The 19989-nt window shown below is 29.9% G+C and overlaps 1 protein-coding gene and 1 pseudogene across 8 annotated transcripts; one reads left to right on the top strand and one right to left on the bottom strand.

Annotated features, from left to right (window-relative positions):
• Positions 1-1996: 1996 nt before the first annotated feature.
• On the bottom strand, positions 1997-2701 carry LOC114188527 (annotated as a pseudogene).
• Positions 2702-9210: 6509 nt separating this feature from the next.
• On the top strand, positions 9211-18633 carry LOC114187915. Of its 8 annotated transcripts, none has more exons than XM_028076327.1 (7): positions 9211-10034; positions 10943-11391; positions 12284-12387; positions 12539-12605; positions 12703-12817; positions 17707-17854; positions 18409-18633. In XM_028076327.1, the coding sequence occupies exons 1-5, from the start codon at positions 9260-9262 to the stop codon at positions 12745-12747; spliced, it is 1440 nt and encodes a 479-aa protein (XP_027932128.1). In that variant the 5' UTR covers positions 9211-9259; the 3' UTR covers positions 12748-12817; positions 17707-17854; positions 18409-18633. The 8 variants fall into 8 exon arrangements, with proteins under 8 accessions (XP_027932128.1, XP_027932129.1, XP_027932126.1 ...); XM_028076328.1 differs by having other exon boundaries at positions 17724-17854; XM_028076325.1 differs by having other exon boundaries at positions 12703-12784; positions 18099-18633.
• Positions 18634-19989: the final 1356 nt, after the last annotated feature.

Genomic DNA, 19989 nt, shown 5'->3' on the forward strand with positions numbered 1-19989 from the left:
GAAATATAAAGGGATAGCAAAACGGGTTGTATTAAAGAGAGACATGTCAGGTCGAAGATTTCAACCCATCAACTGACCTGATCCATCCAGCTCGTTAATTTAACAGATCAAAAACCCATTTAAAAAAATAAAATAAAATAACAAATAATTAAAATATAAATGTTTATATTATATTTTTTAAAGGAGCAGATATATAATAGTATTGTAATTTAAGTTATTAATACTTAAAATTTAAGTTCTAATTATTAGTTATAATAAAGTAATTTAACATGTAAATATAATAATTATTTTAATCTATCTAATAAAAAATATTAACTAATCCATTAAAAGTTTAGAAAGTATTTTATATGATTAAATATGGTTTTAGTATCATTTATATGCTTATATAACTAAATTGTAAAAATAAAAAATAAAAAAATTTTGAAAAGAAATTAAAAAAAATTATAAACCAACAATTGATACATTAGTCTATCTTGTACAGTACAAGTTATCATTAATGATCCGTTTTTGTTGGATAGGTAAGCTAACCCAATCCACTTTTAATGGACCACTAACGGACCAAAGTCGGACTGACTTGTTTTCTCACACCTATATGTATTAGAAACATTTTCAGCATTAAAATTTAGTTAAGATTATAAACATACGCGTATTATGATAGTCGATATACTTTCATATATAAAATCCACCACAAATATTATATAGCCGAACTTAACCTCTTCTCATTACTTTAAAGAATGAATAAATACAATGAACACTTTCCAAAACTGCAGTGGTCCAAAATAGTTTTTTCAACGGTTTTTATTAGTTTAAATTATTATATAATCATTTTTTTATTTATAAAATCAATAACTTAGTTGACTCATAATTTTCCATCATATTTCATCTTAAATTTTTGAAATTGAAATTAAAGTGTTAAACTTTTGTTAAAATTAGAGGTGAGGTATTAAATTTCTTATCCGAGACTACTATACATGCTGAATTCAATGAGATAAAACTCGAATATTAAATACATCACGAGACCAAAAATAAAATTCACTATACTAAGAATTCAGCAAATTTATAAGATTTAACCTCATATTGATGCGTATAAAAATAATTTTTCCAAAATCCAATCAAATCATTCAAGATTAAATATAAAATTAATTCTTAATTAATCATTTAAATTGAATCTCAATTAATAAAAACTAAAATGTACTTATTAAATTTGAAATATAATCACTATCAATTATTCAACTTATAACAGGAAAAAAATAACTGCATTTTATTTTTCTATATTTATCAACCCGGTCCGTTTTGGCCTGCTTCGTCCTTGACTCGTCAAAATGGGTCGGGTCGGATTAGTCCGTCACTAGAAAACGGGTTAGATATTGCAACACGTCCCGTTTCAAAGCGGACCGACAGACTAGTAAATCACCTTTTTTTAAAATTTTTTTAATTTTTAAAATTTTTGTTTATAAAATTTGTTTATATAATATATATATTTTTAGTTATTTTTAATTTTTAAATATTAAAAAAATATTTTGATAGGCGGACCAAACCATAGTAAATTATCTCATGAAACATACTGCATCATTTTCCTTAGTCATCACGAAACTCTCTCATTTTGAGCCACATTTTTTTTTCACCACTTTAAAATTCTTAACTATTTATTATAAACTATTTATTATATAAGACACTAGATTTTCAAAAGCAAAACACTCATTATCCATAATGATGTTCTGCAAGTAGGAACACGTGCAGCAAAACTATTTGATTTATTCGATTTGAACGTATAGAAGAAGAACAATAATATTTTAACAACTTTTTTTATAATATGATAACATTTTTTAATATTTTAAAATATAAAGAAATAAAAAAATAAAAACCACTTGAGACAAAACAATGAATAACTTACCCTTTTGTCTACCTATTAGTGAAAAACAACAAACAAATCAAAATTGAACTGAAACATATAGGATCAACAACAAACACATAACAAGCCTAGGTTTGGCCAAAACTAGAGATTAGGATCACCAAATGGAGGCATTATTGTCTCATCTATATTACCATTAACCAAGTTCATGAACAACAACCTTTGCATGGGATTGACATCCATATCCAACCCATGTCCAGAACTCATAAGAGCCATTTGCAAATGGGGTTGGTATGATGTTGTTTTCAACTGTGATTGGAACACTGATGTTTGCATCTGGGGTTGTTGATTCGGTTGTATCTGATCAACATTCAGAGTTTGCAACCTTTTACCGATGTCTTTAAGGTTTTGTTCAATCACTGATGAAAGGAGATTCAAATCAGCCAAGGTCATGTTATTTTCATCTGGCAAAACCCTACCTTCAGCAAGACACTGAAACATGAACAACGTCAACTCCTTCTCCGCATTGTCCTTCATAAGTTTCACTATTTGTTGGTTACCCTTTTGGATTCTTTGCCCTATGAAGCTCTCTTAGTTCACCATCTTCTTGATTTTCTCCACTGCAGGCATGTTCCTGAACCTTCCCACCACCCTTTGGACCTCACAATGCGATGGCCAAACCTCTGGTTCATGATCATCGGGACCATAAACTATAGCGCATGCATCAATTCCACAAAGGGTGCTCAGTTCCTCAATCTTCTTCAGCATTCCCTTTTTCCTTTTCTTGTATGTTGTCTTTCTTGCAGAATCGTTTTCTATGAATGCAAGTTTCACCTTTCTCCTGGTCATGCTGGTGACCAGAGAAAGGGAAACATAAACCAGTTCACTTGTTCGTTGTAGATTTTGTTGCTACCAACAATGTCTTTATATACACCAATTTGATTTACATACATGGTTTTATTTTGTTGTAATCCTTGTTGCGTTTTTGAGTGAAAGTTCCAACTGGGTTTAGCACATTTCAATTTCACTTTCAATGTCATTCCATATATGAATGATATGAAAAATCTGGGACTTTAATGATATTTAATATGAAAAAAATAATGAAGTTATTTAGTTTTGGTGTGTACATAGTTTTTTTTTTTTTAAAAAAAAACAAGATAAATTAAATAAATGTGTTCGTATACTAACATTAATTAATAAGTAATTTGTAATGTTATCTTATATTTTAGTTTGTTTGAAATCTGATTTTTTACTTATTTGAGTTGGTATACTCATTATTGAATTTCATAGATTCATAGATTTAAAAATTTATCAGCATTTTAATGGTTGGTATTATTATATATGTAAGCTTCTTCATATAATATATTTACAATGTGTGGTCATTTCAGGTTACATGTTTTTAGAAATACTTTTCTTCCTTAAGGTATATAATGAATGCTTCACATTATGATGCCTTGTAATTTTAGATCTCTCACTATTCAATCCTGGCTTATCATATTTTGAAAATAATTTTAAGACCACAGAAAATTATTTAAACAAAAGCCTACAAATATTTTTTAGAAAATTAATTCAAATATTGAAAAATTATAAATTGAATCTATAATACCCAATTGATTTTATTAATACTAATGAAAAATTACTTTTCTAAATTCAAAGTTCTGAGTTCAGATAAACATCTATGCTTAAATTAGCAATAAAATGCTTCAAGAAAATAAGTAATTTATACTATAACTATAGTCAACACCTGGCAATTAAGTAAATTGAGTTTTATATTTTATTCCTTTACCCTATGTGATTTTTGAGAATTTTGTCACAACTTATTCTTTTTTTGCATTTGTTTTTATTTTTCACTTTTCGTAAATTTCACCTATAACAGTCACCTTTTTAATTACTTGAACATTCTTAGTCATTAAATGCATTCATTAGAAATGTTGTATTATAGTGCTTACAAGTTAGTCGGACAACAAATTACTAAGGTGAATTGACATCTATTGAATTTTTTCATATTTCATATATTTTTTAAAATTTAAAAAAAAATTACGAAAAAATATTAAAATATTTTTTTTAAGAATTTAAAATTATAAATATTTTTTATGAATAATTATTTTTTACAAAATTATAAAATTTATAAATATGTTTTATAGACTTTTCTGATAAAAATCATTTTGTGCTTGTAAAATAATCGGTAAAATTTCATATAAATTATTATTTATAACAAAATTTATAATTATTTTTAATAAAAAAATTAAAAATTAAAAAAAAAATTGACATAATGTGTTTTTTTTTTGGGTACGTGCAACTTGACGAACAAAAATTTAAAATAATGTTAAAAATTCTCATTTTTTCCTTGCTTTAAAAAGTGAAAAAATGGATAAATGAAGAAATGCGATTATGTGATTAGTGGATAAAAAACATTTTATTCTTAAGAATAATAAAAAATAATAATTGATATTTTAATACACGCATTATTTATGTATGAGGCAAGTTGTTTATCATTATAATTCAGAGTTATGGTTTGTTTTTAAAGAATGTGAATTGAGTTGTAAAATATATTACTCAAATAAAGTTAAAGGGTGGTTTGTGATTCAATAACTGTCATTTGTCATTAGGTTACAATCAGGTAAACATTTAAAAGATAGTTTGCGACTCATATTATCATTGAGTTTATTAAAAGGTATTTAAAAATAAATATAATAATACATATATTTTAATTTGTATTGTCACAATTTATAATACACTTTATCATAGGAATGAAGCATAATATTTATTCATATATAATTCAATGTAGTTTAGTCAAGAATAACTTCATTCTTATCCATTAAACTTCATTATATAGGATCAACCTTAATATTATCACAATTTATAATACATTTCACAATCGGAATGAAACATAACGTTTATTCATATAATTTGGTGTAGTTTAGTCAAGAACAATGGCGGATTATACTGTGCCTTTACAGGGGCCACGACCTCCCCAAAATTTTTAATTTTTCATTAAAATATATCCCAAATTTTTTAAAATATTTTTAAAAATATACTATTTAAAAAGTTTTAAAAATATATATTGTATTGATATGGAAATTAAATTAGATAATTTTTTATTATTTTATAAAGTATGATATTTAATATTAATAAATAATAAAATTAAAAATTAAAAATAATAAAGAAAAAAATTATTGAGTTATTTTTTAAAAATAAAATTAAATATAATAAAGAAAAACATTTATTAAGATATTTTGTATCTTCTCTCTCATTATTTTTTAAGTTTCTCATGTATTCTACCAATTTTTACTTTTGCATTTTTTTAAAGGAAGTTAGACACAAGTTCATTCTTTCTGCTCTCATTTTTTCATGTGTTCTCTTACATCTTTTAAGATAAAATAGATAATTCTCTTTAATCTTTTGATAGTTAAATATTAATTTAATAGTTAGTATTTTTTTCATCTGATAAATTTTTTGTATATTTATTTTTTTATGAATATAGAAGAAAAAATTATATACTATATGTATTTTCATAACCATTTTTTAGTTTTGGCTTGATGATCATATATTTTTCTTCTAATAATTACGATTTCTTTATTTTTTATTCATTTTTTATAAATTATTTTTAGTCTTAAACTTTTTTTTTGTTAAATATGTATATCGATGAAAAATAAAATAATAGATTCATATTTTTATAGTGATGAAGGAGGAGATATTCTTGGAAACAGGACATATCTACTTCTTTACATATTGTTATGTATGATAATAAAGAGATGAAATTAGAAAAACTTATTTATAATAGGTTTTGTATCAAATACAACTTAAAACCTGTCATTTTTGTAAGGAGGAACATGCAAGGAGATTTCAAAACTCAATTATACATACTTTTGTTATATTAGTGACAATAATTAAATATATAAATTTTGAGTATATTATTTTGGTCCCTTCAAACTTTTTGGTCAAGATCTGCCACTGGTCAAGAACTTCATTCCATGGGATTGTCATTCATATAGAGATAAGTGTCCATTATTGCGACTAATTTATGGATTTTTGTGACGCCCCAACTACTATATTGAATAATTATTATTTGATAAAAAAATGGAATTACACAAGGGATGAAACACCTCATTTGTACAAAACAAAGGATGAAAATTACAATTAAAAAAAAAGTTGGAACACTGTCACTTGGAGTAAGAGTACAAAGATAGAATGCTCATGAATCAACTCCTTGCACAAATGAATTTTCTCAATGAACTTGAATAACAAAGGCAAAAACTTAATCAATATTTTTTTGCTTCCTCTCGATAGTAGTGTGTTGTTTTTTTTTTCTTCTCAAATTGGATTATTTAAAAAGTTTTACTTGAGTTTTCTTCAAAAAATAATTCAATTAATTCAAAAATCAAATCAAATAAATTCGAAAATCAATTTTTATTCTCTACCAGAAAAAATGATTTTTAGGAGAAAATATAGTTATAGAATACTTGATTTAAAAATCAGTTTCAATTCAAAATATATTTTTAATTTTGAAAATCTGTAAAAACACAATTTAATTAAATAAAGTCAAATCAAATAGATTCGAAAATCAATTTTTATTCCCTGCTGAAAATATGATTTTTAGGAGAAGATATAGTTAGAGAATACTTGATTTAAAAATCAGTTTCAATTCAAAAGATATTTTAATTTTGAAAAAATGTAGAAACATAATTTAATTATGTTTTAACCTTAATTGATTATGTGCGTGAGAAAATGGTTTTACTTGTGAAGGGAGATGATTTGACTGATTATTCCTCTTTTGCTTCCTCTTTATCTAGAGTAACTTGACACCCTATATACTCTATATCTTTATCTTGAACTTCCTTTAATCTTGTAGTATTTTTGCTTGAGTATTCATCAAAATCTTTAGCTTCAAAGGGGTAGTGGAGACATCTTTTTTGCTAACATCACAATGCATTGAGATAGAAGGTTCATACTTATTTAAAAATGGTAATCATATAGATTTTATTTTAAGAAATTATGCTTGAGCGGTAGCCGTATCTAAAGCAATAATCTCAGTTCTCATGGTAGATCATGAAACAACAATTTGTTTAGCGACTTTCATGATATTGCATTTCCACCCAAAGAAAAACATAATACCAATAATTGATTTCGTATCACCAGAAACAGAAATCCAATTTGGATTAATATATCTTTGAATAATCTCAAGAAGTTTCACATATTGAATGTCATAACAAGAAGAATCACACATAATATTATCACCAGATGACAACACAATACTACAAGTTTCACAAAAATCACTCATTTCTAAAAATATATTCATTACCTTTATGAAAACAAAGAATCTTAATTATTCTTTTGTAATCAACTTTGTAACTCAAAAGTATATCATTTGAATAGTCTCTTACTAAACTTCTTAACCTTTGTAATAATAACATGCCATATTTCACAACTTTTCACATTTTGTAATATTTAAAGAAAAACTACTAAATATTTTATTAGAAGATAAAGGTATCGCTTAACTTAAACATAGCATCACAAATATATCCTTTACCAAACATATTAATTGCACTTAAAAACAACTTTTTGTAATAAACAATTTTTTTATTAGCACACACAATGAAATCTTTTAGATGAGAAAACAAATACAACAACACACATAATAATTGTATTAACATCCAAATTTATAATTAGATAAAAATATTCGAACAAGATTTTGAGAAAAAATATACGAAGACATAAAATTATATTTTAAACTTCAAAAACAAATAAATCATGAAGGAGACAACTTTTAAATCATAAAATTCTAAACGTGGTGTCAAGTAAAACGATTCATTTTAATTTTGTCATAAATAATATTTTCAAATTCATAAATCTTATAAAAATATATTTATTGTCGTTCATTAATTTTCACAAAAAATCAAGATAATTATTTTATTTTACATATGCATAATTTAATTCAAGTGGTTCTCATACCTCAGTAATAATTTTAGTATCACAAATTATTTACAAAATACTTAAAATATAATATAAAATATCTCTATAAGATTTAGAAGTAAAAAGTGTTAAATCATTGACTAATATATCGAAAAAAACAATAGTTTTTAGAAATTATATACAAATTATTCAATGAACAAAAAGTTTATTTACCTATAATTTCATTTGTTATTATTAGCAGAAAAAAAATTATACCAATAAAATTTGTTGATTTGTTTAAAAATGTCTTAATCATAACCTTAACAAATCTATTATATAATATTAACATACTTTTACAATAAAATGAATAAAAAGAATAATGATAACAAAGTAAAACAAAATAATTTTCTCTCTAAGCATATTATATAAAACAATACTTGAACTTTTGACTTTATTTATCTAATTTAGAATATTTGGAGTTAATAAATGTATTCAAATTCTTATGAATTTTATATTTTAAATGATTTTTTTTTTAACTTGACCTTCTTTTCAACTAAACATTTTTTTTAACTAAAATAATTATCTACAATAAAAAGCTATCTACAAAATCAATTCAATTTATCTAATAAAATTTGAAACAACTATTATATTCATTAATAGAGAGGATTATTTTCTGTAATCGTCTCATACCTGTTTTCAGTATACAAATTTCGTCACCAATTTTATCTATTTACATATTTATACGAAGAAATTGTTTGTTTTTCCTGTACTGTACATATTTCTTTCCGATTTTACAGAACTTTATTTAACCAAAATAACTATATTTCAACTTTTATTCTTTAAATGATGGTTAATATAAATTTAATTATTTTACCATTTAGTTTCTTAAATCACTAATCATTTAAATTTAGTTATTTTTAATTAAATTAATTATCTATAATAAAAAAAACACGACAATGTTTCCACTAGTACCTATTAATATAAATTGTTTTATTATTTTATTTTTAATTCCACTGTCTTTTCTTCTATAATTCCTCTTACATCGCACCAAACACTATTCAAGACATAAATTTTGACATTCATGTTTATCTTTTTCATCATTACATATATAAATTATGACATTTATGTTTATTTTATATTTTACAGTGTAGTTTCCATTAGTTATATATTTTTTACATTAAATATACAATTTTATATTTAAAAAATGTGATAGAATAAAATAATAATTATATATGACTCAATTAATAAGAAAATTAGTTGATAAATATTTAACTAAAAAATATAAAAATATAAAAATATTTAATAGATAAATAATTACGATAAAATTCAATTAAAATTATATAAATTCATCACAAATTTTAAATTTAGTTAAGTTTATTAAACAAATAGAAGATTAAAAATTACTGATAGAAAAATTAAGAATATTAAAATTATAATTAAAGAAACTATTTTTATCTCTTCCTCTCCAAATCCCAATTCCATGAGCGCAAATTCCCCAACTTTGAAATCGGAAAAATGGACACCGACATTTCCCGGTGGGTGATGGAGTTCCTCCTCCGCAGTTCCGTTCCCGATTCCCTAATCCAAAAAGCCCTAAACGCTCTTCCTCTCTCCGGTGCCGACTCCCGCCTCAAGAAGACCCTTCTCCTACGCACTCTCCGCTGCCTCCTCCTCAAGGCCTCCCTCTCGGAAACTGTGCTCCAAATCCTCGAACTCCTCGAAGAAATCGACGGTGCCTCCACCTCTGTCGCGCTCCGCCGAGCGTACGTAGCCGTTGCCGTCGAGTGCACTGTAAAGTACCTCGCCGCCGCACCCGATGATCCAGAGGGGGAGTTTTCTGGCGCCGTGAGGCGGATCTGGCGCGGCCGCGTGGCGGCGGTGGAGGCGCGCCGGAGTGGGCTTATGTCTGGCGAGCTGACGCGGTGGCGGGACGACGTGGAGGCAGCGCTTGGGGATTCTAGGGCTTGCGAGAGGCTGGCGGATTTGAATAGCAGGAGGGAGGCAATGAAAGAGTTGATGACCTATTTGAACGAAGCGTGGGAATCGATGGGTCCTTCGTTCTTGGAATCGGTTGCGGCGATGTCGAAGGGTTTAACCAAGCAGAAAGAGGATTTTGTTGTTAGTGGTAACTGGATTGATAATGGTCATGATAATGGAAATGATGGTGATCATGCATGCATGGAGGATGTGGCAATGCATGATGAGAATCAGGCCATGCAACAATTGGAAGAGAAAATTGATGCGAATCCGGAAGTGGGTGGGTGTGACTTGCCACTTCAGAGAGATAAAGGTACCTTTTTTAACGACTGTGAGATTTGATTATTGAATTTCGATTTTTTGCTTTGAAGTTTGAACTGTTTGTTACTTGCTATTTATTTTTGGTTGTTACACTCAGTAGTGCTTGTTTAAGTTGTGGTAGTTAATGGAAGTGGTGGAAGCTTAATTTGTTCAGAACTTAGCTGTCGGGTTTTGTGAGGCATGTTTTTAGTTTCCACTACATGCTTTGTCCAGGTTTCTATGTTTTCGCTTGCAACGTTTTTTAAATATGTTTTTTTTTAATTACTCTGAGTTTAAGTATATGAATATTTTATCTACTGCCTTAGAATTTTTAATCAAGGTGTGCGTGCCTCTGCATGCAACAGTGTTTGTCTGTGGAAAGAAGTGTGAGTTTGGATACTCAATGATTCCCTACATCATGGATGTGATTTGGAAATGGGTCGTGGATGTGATTTTTCACTCTTAGTTCTAGCTTTTGTGTTTTTCACAACTTGAATGTGAATTTTTTGGATGTGGAACATTTTCCTAAACATGTTATTAGTTCGTGTATACAACACGAAAGCAAAGATGTGGGAAATCAATTTGTAATTTGTTGTTTGTCTCATTGAGTATCAACTGCAATATGAATGCGTGCAAAACATTTTTTAATAAAGATGTGTATATGCTGTTGCCTTTACTAGTATTGTTATCGTCAAGTGGAACCAATTAGTATTTTTTCCCTCACTTTGGACTCCACTCACTACAAAATTCTGTCAAATTAAAATTGGCTTAAACTTTTGAAAGATGTTGCATATTTGTTAAAATTGGTCATTCATTATTTGGAAGTAACTTCAATGAAGAAGTCACAACACTGTTCGATAAATGCTATTCTTCTACTATTTCACTGTTATTTACATTTTTTTACATTTGTTTTCCCAATAGTAATTCAAAAGCGGAATCTTCGTGTTAAACACAAACACTCTACAATTCGTGCATGTCATAAGGGAGTTAAAATAAATAATTCAGGGGAACTCGAGTCCGCAAAATCAGGGAGCAAACATGATTCTGTTCGTAGTTCTGAAGTCAGAAAAGTTAGAGAATCCCTTAAATCAAGTTCTTACGATTTAAGAGCATTGGTCAATGATCCTCTTCCTGATGCATTGCATTTATCTGAAGTTGTAAGATCAAAATTGGCGACAAGTGATACAAATATTGAGCCACCTATTGAAAACCAGAGTCCAGATGTAGATGTACCAGATCCAAATGTTTGCCGGAGTATTGTACTTTTTCAGTCTAATGATGCCAATCTTGGGAAGAAGTCTTCTGTTCATTGTAGTGATATGCATCAGCCCAACTTAATGGAACGAAACAGAACTGCCCACACGCTTGAGGTAATAATGTTTCTTATTGTCTGCTTTAATCTAGGGGCAGATTCCTTTAATGTTGTATTGTTAGCCAGTGTCTAAGTTTTTATGTAAAGAATGCTATCTTGGTCGAGGTAACTTCTTTCATGGATTAATGCTTTCTATCTCTTGGAGGAAGCTGTCCTGCAAGGATTACCATCTCCCCATGCTTTCTTTCTTGTGGTTAGACAAGTTCTAAACAACTGCAATCTATGAAGCTCGGATATGGACACGGATACGGAGATACGGCTAAATTGAAAAACATAGGACACGGGACACGGCATGCATATACATATTAGTTTCAAACTTTTAACTAACAAATTGTCAACTAACACAAAAATGAATCTAATTTATCAATCTAATATCCAAAAAAGTGAAAAGTAGTGATCATATAATATTTTTTCCTTATTTTTATAATCATAATAGAAAATTATGTGATAAATTTACAAGTTTATAGGTTTTTTTAGAAAATCATTGAATTTGTGGTTATTAACATTGTGTTGGAGTCATGTCAAAATCATGTTAAAGACAAAAAAATGTCTTTCAAATTGGACACTTGATTGATATGTGTCGTACGAGTATCAGTGTCCGATGTCAGACACGGGACATGCCATTGATGAGGCGTGTCCGGGCTTCATATTTGCAATACAATGAAACTGGTGTAACTGCAATAGTGATCATGATGTATAAACCACATGTGAAACCTTGCTACCAATTGATCCAGTGGCATGTGGATTCCCAAAGATGATGTTGATCATTAAGATGGTTAATAGTCTCTTTTTGATGGATTCTTTTTCCTGCTGCTGATACTTTCAATTTGGTTGCCATTTTGTTTTTGAGTTTGGCATTGACATATAAGTTATGTCCTTTTATTTTCCAGTGGGATGATTCAATAGACAACTCGCCACAAGTAATACAGCCTAGGAGGAAGAAAAGGAAATGGAGTTCGTTGGAAGAGGAGACACTAAGGGCTGGTGTAAAAATGTATGCACTTGTTCTAAACTAGTCAAACCATAAATTTTCCTGGTTAAATGTGATATTAGATATAAGTGCATTGGGAAGCTAATAAATTTGTAATAGTTTTGTGCCTTAAGATTTCATGTTCTCATTCACCATATTTTTTTTTCTTATACAGGTTTGGAGAAGGAAACTGGGCAACGATCAGAAGTTTTTACAGTAACATATTTGACAACAGAAGTGGAGTAAGCAATTTCTTGCCCAAAATGCTTTGCTGTGTGTTTCTTCCTGGAATTGTACCTGTAATATCAAACTGATTTTGGAAAAACAATTATTTTTTAGGTTGATCTGAAGGACAAGTGGAGAAACATGATACGATTACCCTAATGTGCTACTTGAACATTCATGTCTATATCTTGTGGAGGTATTTGAACATTTATGTCTATATCTTGTGGAGGTATTTTTCCCTGCATTTTATCGTTAAGATTTTTTTTTTTTTCTATTAACTTGGGTTGATATACAAACTGATACGTGTGGTTTCTTTTATTGCTTGATTCCTTCTGTTGAGATTTATGACTATATTCATCCATACTGAATTAAGTCAATGGAGTATTCATAAGAGCCGACTTAGGCTTCTTGAATATTAGGATCTAGCTACTCAAGCTTAACTAAGGTTTGGGATTGTTAGCAGAAGCTATAGGTAGATGAGCTAGGTTGAAATTTTGTTATATTTGTGTGAAGTTTGGGCCATTTATGTGGCAGATTTGGTGCCTATGAAGCACAAACAGTAGACATGACATCGATATTGCAACCATGGTAGTAAGTGTCGCATGATACATGATTCATATCATGCTATAGATACGATTTGCAATCGCCACGATACATTAGTCGTTGTTGTATCATTCATATTGCTCTCTAAGTTGCAAGAATTGCGATTCTAACAAGAAATACATCTTGAATTGTGGATTTAGGTCTGACTCTAAAATGAGTGGGGTCGCATGACCCTGGTTTGAAAAACTCCTAATCTGCTTCATTTTATTATGTGAACTGAGCTAGAAGAAATGCATACTTCCTGCATTTCCTTACTTCGATTGCCATGAATGGTTTCTTTAGTAGCACAACGGGTCCCCTGTGAAGAGGAAGAGGCAAAGTGGCTCCCATATGAAAAGGAAGAGGCAGAGGCAGTGCCCTCAGAAAATGAAAAGGCATGAGCACACATAAGAGAAGACAACCCTAATTTTGTCTTTTCTTTCTGATACTCTTTTGGCCAAACATTTATCTGCCCATTTTATTTTTCCATTTAACAAAGGAATTAGGTCATACAACACAACCCAATCTAACCATTATAACATTAATCTAACATGCTCATCAATACAACCACTCTTTTTGAATATGGTTGTTATTGTTAATTACATGTTTATATGTCTTATATGTTACATTTTTTAAATGCTTTTGAATCTTACTATTGACGATACGAAATATAAGCTCTTTGATACATAATTTGTATCGTGATTCAACTGCCATGATTGCAACCATGGTAGTTGAATCGTGAATCGTATCGTGTATCAAAGAGCTTAAATTTGAATCGTGAATCGTTGTGAATCTTACGATTCATAAACATTTTATAACATTATAAAAATGTAACATATAAATATATATATATATATATATATATATATATATATATATAAATGATTTACTCACGTTTGAGGCACAAAAACGTGAGAACCTCCTTGCACATAATAGAGGAGACACACCACCACACAACCCCCACCGCAACACCGCGTGACCACCACCACAACACTGCGCGACCACCATTGCAGCACCACGCGACCACTGCAGCACTGCGCAACCATCGCGAGATCACTACACCAACACCATGAGACCACTGCACGAAAACTAGAGCTGTCAAAACAGGTAACCCGTCCCGACCCGGTTCGACCCACCACGGGTTGATGATTTAGTGAGGCAACCCAACCCGACTCACTTTTTAGCAAGCCAAAAAATTCGAACCTGGCCCGACCCACCACGGGTTAGCGGGTTAAACGGGTTGGCTCACGGGTTTACTTAATTAAAAAAGATACAATTTTTTTATTTTATTTTAAGTCAAAACAAAATTATAATTCTAATTACAATCTAAATAAACTTTAATACAATTCAAATACAAACCAAAATAAAAAAAATACAAATGATTTATGTGTTGGTTAAAAAAAAAAAACCTAACATGACCCAAATGTAAAGCTCAACTTAATAAAAAACACTTGTATAACCCTTTTATCTGCGGGTTGGTGAGTTAACCCGGCTCACCACGGGTTCAACCCGGATGAGTCAGGTTCTAAATGAGCCGGGTCAAAAATTAACCCATACTGAAATTTGTAAAAAAGTTTCAACCCAACCCGACCCGAACCCGTGGTGAGCCAGGTTGGCTCGCGGGTTCCAACCCATTTTGACAGCTCTAACAAAAACTCCAGAAGCACGAACACCACTAGAACACTGTGCGAACACCAACAGAACATTGCGCGAACACCACCAGAACACTGCACAACCACCGCACCACCATTGCGCGACCACCGCGTGACTATTGCGGGACCATTGCACGACCACCACACGACCACGACGCGACCATTGTTGCTCGCTCAGACGCAGATAAAAACAAAGGAAGGAATGAGAAAGGAGAGAAGAGAAGAGAGGCGAGGGGGTAGGCAACATGAAGGAGATGACATTAGAAGAAGAGATAACGTTAATGAGCACGCGAAAATACAAAAGGGAAAAAAATTACGGTTTCAAATGGGTGGGTCGACCCGACCCAATTCAGTAACAATTTCAACCTGTATCGCGTTTCGAATTGCGATTTGTACAATTCAGGCCTAAATCGTATCGTATAGAACACAATTCATGAACAAAAATGATACACCATGCGATTCGTATCACCAAACACTTGTATCGTATAGTACGTTTCGTATCGTGAGTTGTACGATACTTACTACACTGATTGCAACACCTATAATCTCCTTAATGTTGGACATGAGGACATGGGCACACAGAGACATACTCATGTATATTGAATATCATTGTGAATTATTTACATTGTCAATCAAGATTTATATATTCAAAATCATATATAAAAAAGTTAGTCAAGTATAAGAATATGAATACATTATTTCCTAATACAAAAATGGATCAAATCCATCCATCTAACATCATTGTAAGACTTGTGTTGGACTTGTGTCATACATGCGTCAATGTTAGACACTAGAACAGGTTACTGAAGAAGCTATGCCCTTGCTTCATAGTTTGGTGCCTCAATTGGGCAAAGGCTGTGAGCTTATGTTGAGTTATGGTTTGGCTTAGATGGAGGTGTTCTTGGTTGATCAAGGATGGTTTAGAGTGTTGAGGATGTGATCCTCAAAGAAGAAGACAAGAATAGAACAAGAAAATGAGTAAAAGTTCAAAGAACGAAGGACAAAAAATGGTAAGATGTTACCAAAATATTTGCTAGTTTTTGAAACTAACATGAATGGTTGAGCTTTGAATCAACCTTACGCCACTCGTATGGAGCTAAGCAAGAAAGAGGATTGCCACTTGAAAATTCCACGATGAGAACTTTCTGAAGAAGAATGAAGACTCTTTTTCAAAATCTTTCTAGATTTCAGATTTATGGAAGGTATGTAAAAGTATGACCTATGCTCTCCTTATATAGAAGGAGGGGTGTGTGGAAGGAGTGGTCAAACACTCTCCTTCCCACCCTTATGTCCAAATTAACCTGAATACTAAACTACTAAAGGATTAGCCAAGCACACCATAGGTTATCTTAGTATCCAAACAAATATCTATTAAGTGAAAATCTTGTTTCTATTATCTTGAAAAATTTGACGATTTTCTTCTCATCCTCATCCCACTTCTTGTCAACCTTCTTCCAAGATCTTAAACTAATTTATCCTATCCACAGTCACATCAAGTATCGCAATGGTTCTGTTTTTTTCCCTATTGGATTCTTCCTGTGTACTTTCTCTGAAAGATAGTATTTGTTTGGTGCATCCCTTTGTCCCCACTTGAAGAAATTAATGAAGTAAAACAGTGAATGTTTTCTTACACTGTTACAGTTTTACTACTGTATATATAGAGTACAAAGGGGCAGAATACAAAGAGTCAAGGCACTCCCTTAAACTCTAACCCTAAAGTTGGGTTCCTATACACGAATAATAATTAAAATAAAAACATTACATGTCAACAAAAGTGAAGGATTCAAGGTGATTAACAGTATTCTGTTAATTGGGTATTACGGTTTATGGTGGATTCAGTAATTGTTCAGGACTGTGGCTTCTTGGGGTTGGATCATGGTTTAGTGAGTTTGTAAGAGATAGCTGAGAGGTGGTGAGACTTGAGATGTGAAAACAGAGAGGGGGCCAAGGGCAAGAAATGAAGCCAATGCTTAATTTGCTGAGATTAAGAGTAGCGGCAGAGAATGAGTTATCAGATGGTGCATAGTTGCCAGAATAGACAGCACTCCTGAGATGGAGACATTGCCTTTCTCACTGAACACACACTAAACAAATTTGGAATTGGTTTAGTTTTTTGAAAACATTTGTGACAAATTTCTAAATACCCCCTCTCATTAAAAGTTTACCATCCATCATCTATGATACTTCAATTTGTATCACATATCTCTATTAGATTTTTTAGGACACTACCTATATTTGTATCACATATCTCTATTAGATTTTTTAGGACACTACCTATATTTATGGGTGAAGTATCTAATTTATAAACACTCATACTTTTATAGTTACAATAATTTATAATTTTTTATTTTGACAATGTCTAATAAATATGATTGTATTTTGGATTTACACAATTCCAATTATATATTTATTATATTTTAAGATTTTTTTTTTACATATTTCAATAGTCACGTATTGTGTCTTATTATTTTCAAAATAAGCATATTGCTATATTGGATATGCATCGTATTTGATACATGTAGCTTAGCCATGGGTCCCAAGCATGGTGCTGCCATCATGCCATACTTCCACGACAACAATGTTGCTAAGAAGCAATGCTATGAAACTCTGATATTGTTTTGCTCAAATTCCAATATCCCAGCCTCAATGTTACTGGCAAAATATAACTTAGAACATTAAAGCTTGCTAAATGTGATGGAAATTATAATATCGGGAGTTGGTAAACTGCGTTCTAAATTGATATCTTGTTTTACGTTTCTTGATCATTGAATTTTTTTTTTCTTGCTCTTTGCCTCTCTTCTTCCTGGTTCATACTTCTAATCTTTTAGTTGGAGGATCAAGTTGGTCTATGCCGTAAACAACATTACAATATTCTTATCTGCAGGACTCTAATACTTTCAGGTAATGACAATTTTGATAGCAACTTCTCTCTGCGATCAAGTTTTGTTAAAACAGCATCAAATAGTACAGTTAGTGAGGACCAACTGGGATCCAAAGTTCATCCGTGACTGGTTTCAACGACTCAGCTGAAGGTTAGATTTGAAAGTGCTGTTTTTCGACTACGATAGCATAAATATATCTGAAAGTTTTATGGTTGTCACCTGTTTTAAAGTAGATTCTAATGTATCAGTAGAGTAAGGTTTCTTGCCATTGTGTACAGCATATAATGAACTTCATCCTTTTAAAATCTCAACAAAATTTTCATGTTTCCAATTTTGAAATAAAGAAATGGAATATAAATCTCAATACTGTTGTTCCATATTTTTTTTCTCTCAGTCAAAAATCATCTGTGGCCGACTTGTCACACCGATCCATGTGTGTCTGCCCTAGACAATAGTGACAACCATATAAAATATGCAATTATATTGGCAATCAGAGGCTTGTATTAGTTTTACCTGCATTCATTTTGGCAGCTACTGTGTGTAGAGTTTTCAATTGGTGTATTATACAGAAGAAGAAAGGAACTTGGTAATGTTGTTCAAAACTTGATGAACAAATTGCAGAAGCATTTTGACTCATTGTAGAAAGACATGGTGTAGCTTATTACAAGAAAAGGTATATTATTAACTTGGGGTCTACATTACAGGTTCCCATTCTGGTAGAGTACGAAAGAAATCAAGTCAATTTCGAGGTCTGAATTATACTAGTTATGGTATTTAAGTTTTAATATGTATATGCAATTATAGTTCCTTCAACGGCTACATGTATGATATTGATAGCCATGTAAATTTATAATCTAACTCATATTTTTCTCTAGTAAGAACTCACAGATAGGGTACATAAACTTTAATTGATGTCTTATTTTTTCTTATTTCCTTTCCTTTTTGTGTTTTTTCAACCTTGGCTAGTGATTGGGTCGCAAAACTAGCTAGGTTTTCAGCAGCTTAATTTTTTTATATTAGGGGGATTGAATGATTGATTAGTGGACGAATTTATACAAATACTAAATTAATTTAAAAGATTTTCAGGTACTTGATCTAAAGGTATTTTACTTATGACAATTATTATAAAGGCTAATAAATATTACATGATAACTTGTTATTATATTACCATTTATATTGCATTGCATTCGTATTAAAATTAATAACTAAAAGAAAATGTTGACACATTTTTATATTTGTAACTTTTATAATTTACTTCATTGGAGAGCCGTAATTTAAAACATTCATGAAAATATTCAGAGTTGATTATATAAACTTGTTATTTATTTTTTGAAAAAATCCATTTAAATAGGATGGTTGAAAAATTCAAAAAACAAAAATCATTTGAGCTTTTTCTTTTCTCAAGAAAATAAAAGTCAACTTAAATTATGTTATTTTATTTAAAAAAATATTAACTTATTATTAATAAATATTAATTTAAGTATAATAAAATTATGAAATTATAAAGTTTAAAATTATATAATTATAAAACTAAGAAATTAGAAAACTATAAAATTTAAAATTACAAAATTAAAAATAATAAAATAATATAAAAACATGTGTAAGGTGCTAATAATCACGAGATCACTTTACCGGCATAGTGGTCATAGACCTAGTTAACAGAAGAATATTAAAAAATATAAATATAAATTTATTGAATACTTAATACATTATAAAAAATTATTAACAATTAATTAAAAGTTTTTAAATGTATCAAATACCTAAACTTAATTAAGTCTAAAATTGAGAATTCATATAAAAATAAAATATCATTATAGATGAAATGAGAAAAAAAGAAATACTTTGTTAGAAGAAGGTACCATTTATTTTAGTATTTTTATTCCTTAAAAGGAATATCTTAATATTGATAGGAGATATCCTGATTTAACACAACCAAAAATGCTTTATTTTTGACAAATATAATTAACACACGCAACTTCTACTTCTTTGAAGTTTTATGAGATATTTTTGAATTATCAAACGCAAACAACAAAAATCTTTGGCTCTATTTCCAATTACTAAATGAGACTTTTCACTAAAGAAATGAGAACCATTTGATTTAACATGTGGTTGATTTTAGTATTTAATTAATCTTTCTTTTATAGCAATTAGATTCTCTATTAAAGATTATTCTCTCTACCTCCAGCTACAATTATCTTACATTAGATGAAATATAACAGTTCATATAAATTCAAATTAAAATTACTAAAACTTTTACAATCATATTTTTTCTATTAAATAAAGCA

The sequence above is a fragment of the Vigna unguiculata genome, chromosome 6 (assembly GCF_004118075.2).
Source record: "Vigna unguiculata cultivar IT97K-499-35 chromosome 6, ASM411807v1, whole genome shotgun sequence".
Classification (NCBI taxonomy): Eukaryota; Viridiplantae; Streptophyta; class Magnoliopsida; order Fabales; family Fabaceae; genus Vigna; species Vigna unguiculata.

Excerpts from the sequence above, each read along its gene's own strand:
- LOC114187915 (XM_028076327.1), top strand. The coding sequence starts at position 9,260 with ATGGACACCGACATTTCCCGGTGGGTGATGGAGTTCCTCCTCCGCAGT. Across the intron at positions 10,035-10,942 it reads GCCACTTCAGAGAGATAAAG|TAATTCAAAAGCGGAATCTT; the intron begins GTACCTTTTTTA and ends TTTTCCCAATAG. Across the intron at positions 12,606-12,702 it reads TATTTGACAACAGAAGTGGA|GTTGATCTGAAGGACAAGTG; the intron begins GTAAGCAATTTC and ends ATTATTTTTTAG.